Source organism: Rhipicephalus sanguineus, chromosome 5 (genome assembly GCF_013339695.2).
Source record: "Rhipicephalus sanguineus isolate Rsan-2018 chromosome 5, BIME_Rsan_1.4, whole genome shotgun sequence".
In the NCBI taxonomy this organism is placed as follows: Eukaryota; Metazoa; Arthropoda; class Arachnida; order Ixodida; family Ixodidae; genus Rhipicephalus; species Rhipicephalus sanguineus.
Genome location: NC_051180.1, coordinates 74,598,299 through 74,604,904, shown reverse-complemented (window position 1 = coordinate 74,604,904; position 6,606 = coordinate 74,598,299). Strand labels below are relative to the sequence as shown.

General features: G+C 46.8%; 1 protein-coding gene across 1 annotated transcript in view; it reads right to left on the bottom strand.

The window, feature by feature from the left end:
* Window positions 1–6,250, bottom strand: part of LOC119394721 (uncharacterized) — a 76,749-nt gene extending 70,499 nt beyond the window's left edge. The window contains exons 1-2 of the mRNA XM_037662032.1: window positions 5,978–6,250; window positions 5,206–5,875 (exon numbers count right to left, since the gene is read on the bottom strand). Coding sequence (XP_037517960.1) covers window positions 5,206–5,875; window positions 5,978–6,250 — 943 coding nt within the window. The remainder of the gene's footprint in view (window positions 1–5,205; window positions 5,876–5,977) is intronic.
* Between the last annotated feature and the right edge of the window lie 356 nt (window positions 6,251–6,606).

Genomic DNA, 6,606 nt, shown 5'->3' with positions numbered 1-6,606 from the left:
CATAGCCCTCCACCGGTGTTGCGTGTCTTCACGCACTGTACCAAAAAGAACTTGTAATAGCTATAAAAGAAGAAATATATACGAAATTCTAACTGCAATCAATGCACTTGCCTCCCTTATGCCCAACGCATCGAAAAACGTAAATTGTTGAAAAGTGTAAATTGTCTTTAGTCATGCTTACTGCTCACTTTCTGCACGTCGCCAGCAGCAAAGCGATTGCGTCGAGTCGCCCCGAACGCTCGACCTCAAATGTCGACCTCATCAGCGCGACGCGACAGCCACTAAGCTATACCGCAGATATATGCTCCGGCATTTCGTGTAACAGCTGTGAAACACCACTGCTTCACATTTCCTTCTCCATGGATTGTTCCTACTTCCTGCAGAAATCGACGGCTCGGACGACCGCCACCGCAGGAATACCAGTCCAAGAAATGGAGGGCAGACTCGAGCCGTGCTCAACGAGTCGGTGTCCACTTTGGTCTCTACGCCTGTGGCTGTACCTGCCGTCGCCGTGCCGTCCGCCTTGTGCACTGAGGCAAACGTGGATGACGTGTCGGAATGCGTGGTGGTTCCGCCTCCGCTCAAGTATCGTCAGACGATTGTGTAAAAAGTGACCAGGACGCTGCTCGCCCGGTACTATGCGGACATCGTACGTGGTGCCGCTATTGTCAGTGACGTGTTCTTCTGGACTGAACAAGTGACAAACTGGATCGAAGCCGGAAATGTGCCATAGTGGAAGGACAGAAAGTGATATTGAGGGACAACACGACGATGAACACTTCGTGTTATTCTCACTTTCCGAACAGTGCTACAATGTGTGTAGGAAGATGAACTGATCTCTTAATCACTATCCGTTGCTCCTCCTTACGCTGCCGGTCTTAAATGTGGTCGCAGTTTTGTCGAAGTGTGGCCCTCTTTGGCAGGTTATCTTTTCCTGGACTCAAGTGGCATTCGACGAAGTGAAACATGTCAGAAGATTTCGGCAGAAGTCGTCGACGAAACCGTGTTAACCATGCTAGAATCACACGTAGTGTTTCATTTGTGTCATCCACACTGGAAGCAAGTCGGACACTGAAGTTCTTAATGCAGATGAAGGGAATACCGGACCTTTTCCCACGTGCTGCGCAGAAGGTTAGCAGATAACATATAGTTTTATGCAAGCATTACCGAAGAACTACTTTGTGGACGAATACTAGACATTTGCTAAGTTGACCAGCACGAAAGACGAGGCGAAAGACACATGTACAAAAAGGACCAGTGTGTCTCGTTTTTCGTACTGGTTAACTTTGCAAATGTCGCACCAACTTGCCCATACAAAGCAACTCCTAAGAATACTAGAAATTACTAGGCAGTACTAAACCACGAACTATATTCAATTCGTGTCCAGTACGGCGGCAGAAGTTCATTTGGTTGTGTATGGTTTTACTACGAGGAGAAAAATTGTTTGCTTAGCCTAACCTCTGGATGTCCTCGTATAGGTGGTTAATAAGCACCAAGTTTGTGAGACTGTTACGTAAATAATTTTGCTAGCTGAACTGACTGAAGACAACAGTTATTCGCACGTGTAAACGGTACAGTTATTCGCACGTGTTAACGGCTAAAATGAGGCAAAAGTTAGACGACAGCACCAGCAAGACGTCAGCACCAGCAATGCGAAAAATTCACGTAGTATTTCATATCCGAATCAAAGAAGCGATTGTCATAAGAATTGGATATAGAGAGGAAGGATGAAAGAATTGGATATACAACACAAATTTAGTACATCGTCCACGCAGACTAAAAATTTGCAAGAACGCTTCGAGATTGTTTAAATCTTATACATATCATTCTACTGCTTGTTATTGCAAAGGGTAACAGCCAGGCTGGGAATTACTACGTCCATAAGCTAACACGACGCCATTTTGATATTTGCAGTAGGCTTGATGGCCACAGCATTAGAAGGCGTTAGTGGGAGAATACGTTGTTTTTGAGTTACGCTTGCGAGGGGGGCAGCCTTTCGCAATTGACCTCCTCAATTTGTTTAAACACAACCCAACGTGCAGGGATTCCGTACTCTAGTCCGCACTTTTCCGTAAGTACTCTAAGTGCTCCTTCATTCTGGCGGAAGTATGATAAGAGCTGCAATTTTACACTCTTATTTAGGTCCAGCTTAAAGTGCTAGAGTATAACCAGGAAACCGAACATTTTCGACTGGTTTCCTGGTATAGCCAGCAATTAACCACGACCTGATTAAAAGTGTACGCAAGGTGTTTTATTTAAAACAAAACATGTGCGAGGTGATTAAATATACTTTGTTTAATGACAGCCTCATTGGCACGATGGAAATTATGTGTAGGCTAGATGTATAAAGAGCCGCCCAGCCGCAAAGAATCTTGGCTTTACGTTTTGAGTAGTCTAAGATAGAAAAATTCATTCTAACAAGGACATCTGGTATCCAAAATGGTTGGACGTGTCTGAGAAGAAACAATCGGAGACGGAACACTCGGAGCCTTACGCTGACCAACAAGACTTGTGAGTTGAAATGGCGAGGTTCAGTATAGAAATGGGGTAAGCAATTTAAAGCCCGCTTCTCCTCAGGGACGATGAAGCTGGCTCAGCCTCTACCATTAATATATGATCGCCTTAAGCCGGCACATTTTCGCACGGCTTCACTCTTCCGAAGCTGAACTCCCTGCATCATGGTACACAGCTTTCGCCATTAAAGCGAGCGTAGCGATTGGTGCAAAGCTTGCCGTTGAGCGTAAGTACGGGCAATCGCGTTGGACACGGTTTGAGTACAAACGCCAATCAGAGAATTACGGCATGTAGTGACATTGCTGCTATTTGCCGAGTACGAAAGGTGACAACGCAAGTGTTTTCAAACCTGGAAAATAGAAAAGTACCATTCAAAATGCCGAAAATAGAAATGTGTACCATTCAAAATGCCGAAAGAACATCAACTTTAGTATCAAGCTGCTATCGCCGTGAAGAATCACAAAGTATGCCTGCAGTCAAATTACCAAGTCCTCACTTGAAAAATGTGTTTCCCGATCGAAGGGAAAAGCTAGAGATGAAAAAGAAGAAAACATGCTAAATACCTGGACTACTGCTCACTGCCTGTTTTTATTAAAAAACTGCGATGAACAAGTTAAAGTTTTCGTCTTCTGCTTTTACTACCTTTCTTTCCGATTTTGTGGGGAATAGCTTCATGAATATTGAAGAACGTGCAGTTTCAGATGAGCATCACGGGAGCCATTATCTCGGCTTCATTTTCAATAAACCTTGAAAGCAATTAATTAGGCTGTGTCAAAAAACACGAACAGCCTGGAAATAGAAAAAAACCACCAATAGCTAATTTAATACTAGTAGTTCAGTGCGGCTGTTATAGTCTGGCGTGTCAAATTTCGCTCAAGAACGCTACGAGAGCTTTCTCCAGGAACAAGTTCTAATTAAAAAAACAGCTACAAGCAATGTTTCATTTTGTAACTTTTTCACGTCTGGAGAAAGCAAGTTAATGTGATGAAGTATTGAGGAAGAACTGTGTAGCATTAGCACAACGATTTGTTTGTGAATAGCAGATGGTACTCACACAAACTGTTTAGCTCGAGGCTGTCAGCAAACGTAACATTGCTCTAATCTTGGAAGCTCGATTTGCACACAACTCACGCGGGTCACTTGAAGCTATTGCGGGAACCTAACATCATCATCATCGTCATATTTTTTTTCACTCCCATGCGAAATCGCATGAGGCCGTGCGCAACCATCCCTCCTTTTGAAAAAAAAATGGGTACCACGGGAACCGTGGAACAGTGTAAAAAAGAGAAGAAAACACTGTCTGTACAGTAAGATGTGTTAAGACTCTTGTGACGTTCTCCTTATTACTAGAAACATTGAGGCACTGTGATATCACAATTTACGGCGACAAAAGTTTAAAAAAGAAGATGCGACGCGGGCGTTGTTGTACTTGAAGCTTGGACACACTGTTAGTATTACGTTGTCCAGCCTCGAGTTTTTCTCTCTGTGTCTTTTTTTTTGCGAAGTGTGCTCTGTATAGTATCGAGATAACTCTCTGATGTTAGAAAATAAACTTCAAATTTCTGCTTGTTTCGTGCTTTCTTATTCTGCATTTTCTTCGGCGTAGCAACCATTTCTCGACGTCATGAAGCGGAAGCCATTTCATCCGAGGTAATTATTGTGACCGTTGCTAGAGACATCGTGGGCATCAACGAACCCCAGGCCATGGCAAAGCAACAGATTCGTACCACGGTGCCATGCCGCAAGTGATGAACACATAATAATAATGTCTGAGGTTTAACGTCCCAAAACCACGATATGATTATGAGAGACACCGCAGTGGAGGGCTCCGGAAATTTCGACCACGTGGGGTTCTTCAACGTGCACCTAATCCTAAGTACACGGGCCTGAAACAATTTCGCCTCCATCGAAAATGCAGCCGCCGCGGCCGGGATTCGATCCTGCGACCTTCGGGTCAGCAGTGGAGCACCATAACCACTAGACCACCGGGGCGGGGCAAGTGGTGAACACAATTCCTGATATCGATTTTATGCCTTATAACGCCATAGAAAGTAGATAATTGATTGGTAAGTGGCTTAAATGTAGCTCAGAGCTGGAAAGGCCTTTCTGATTGGCCTGTTAGAACAGCACATTTAGGCGTATATACATATATATATACATATATATATATATATATATATATATATATATATATATATATATATATATATGTATATACATATATATATATGTATATACATATATATATATATATGTATATACATATATATACATATATTATAAATATATATATATATATATATATTATATATATATATATATATATATATATATAATATATATATATATATATATATATATTGTAAGGAAGAAGATAACAGAGACAGCACCCTTGCTGCGGGCCGGCTGGTCTTATTCTACGCCTCGTCTTTTTCCTTCTCGTGCTGGTCAAGCACGAGGGCCCAAGCTAAGCCACTGCTCATCGTCATGACACTCGGCCATGGCTGCGAAGGATCAAAGCCGCCGACAATTTCTCTGGTGGCCGATGCTGGCTGTGTCGCTGTGGTCGGTCGCTACAACGCTGGGGCTTGGCTTGGTGCTTTGGCGATGACGCTTCTGGTGGGCGGCATTGACTACATCTTGGTGGTCTGTGCCGGCCACGCTGCGATTTGGTTCGGGGTTGATCCATACGTGGATCTGGAGGACGAGACCGACTGTATCGCGGTGGTGGGTCTCGGCCACTCAGCAACTTTTTGTGGACAGCTGCCATACATACATCTGGCGGTGGGCTTCGGCTGTGTCGCGGAGTAAGCGGCGGACGCGGCACGGCCAAAGAAGCTTGCCGGAACAGCATCCGAGAACAGACACCGGGTTCCTTGGCTGGGGGCTCTAGTGCAGGTTTCTTTGGGAAAGAAGATCGTATTTCAATGAGCTCTGGGATTATCCACAGGGCCACATTCTCGCGCTCGTCCCTTGTGAAGTTATGTGGCGCGCATTTGGTCAAGGAATGCTCTGGAAGCGGCTCCGGTTGATCTGTAAGCACAGTGGTGCGTGACATGAGATCTTCCGGTACACTCGCGAAAGGCGCGCCAGACACCAGAGGTGCTGGCACCTGCGCGAAAGTGGTCGTGGTCTCTGGTAACGTCGCGGAATTCGAGATCCTTGGCGGAAAACCCTGCTCGCGGCCGGTGTCGTCTGCCGCGCGGCCTTCCGCGTTGCTCTCGTTGGAGAGGTTGCTGCGAGTGTCTTCAGCGTCGAGGTTGTGTCCCTCATGAAACTGGTCATCGAGCACAGCGATGGATGCCTTGGGTTCTTCCGGCGCCTGCACCGTAGGCGTGTGAAGCACGACAGGAGCTGGTGTCTGCATGTGCCCCAGCGAAGGCGAATCTGGGGCCGGCTCCTCCAACTGCGCTGGACGAGGAGTGGTCTCGGCATATCTCAGTGATGTTAAGATGTCGTGTACCGGCGCAGAAGCGGAGACCAGCAGTGGAGTGCAGAACCGGCGTCCGACGTCAGTTTCAGGGCAGCCCGAGAGGGTTTGTGTCGTGGGGCTCGAGGGCACCGAAGCCCCATCGAGCTGGTGCCCCAGATGAGCTCGATGCCCGAGAGAGGGCACGTTGGTGAAGGGCACAGCTACATCACAGAAGCGCTGTGCCTCGCGATCTCGGGCGGAGGGCAGGTTTGTGCACGCCCGAGCCGCGCCGTCGAAGTGGTGTGCCTCAAAGCCCCCATGCATGGTCGAGAGTGGGTCTGAGGGGATAGGGTCACAGGCATGTGAAAGAGGACGAAAAAGATTTGTGATTTTTGCACACCATGCCGACCCGGATCGCTGCCTGACGCCTTCGTAGGCATGCCATGCCTTAGCGGCATCGCGAAGGCTGTCGATGGCAATCATCCATTTTTGATGGTCCGACCAGGCATGGTGGGTGCCGAGTGAGTTGATGGTGTCAATCCAAAGGAAAACGTCGTCCTGAAAGCCGCGGAACACCGGAACTGCCCCAAACAGCCGACGATGGTGAAGCGGCAGGCGAGAACCTGGAGTTCCACGATGACAAGCGGTCGAGCTGACGAGACAGTTCCGTCAGGACACGT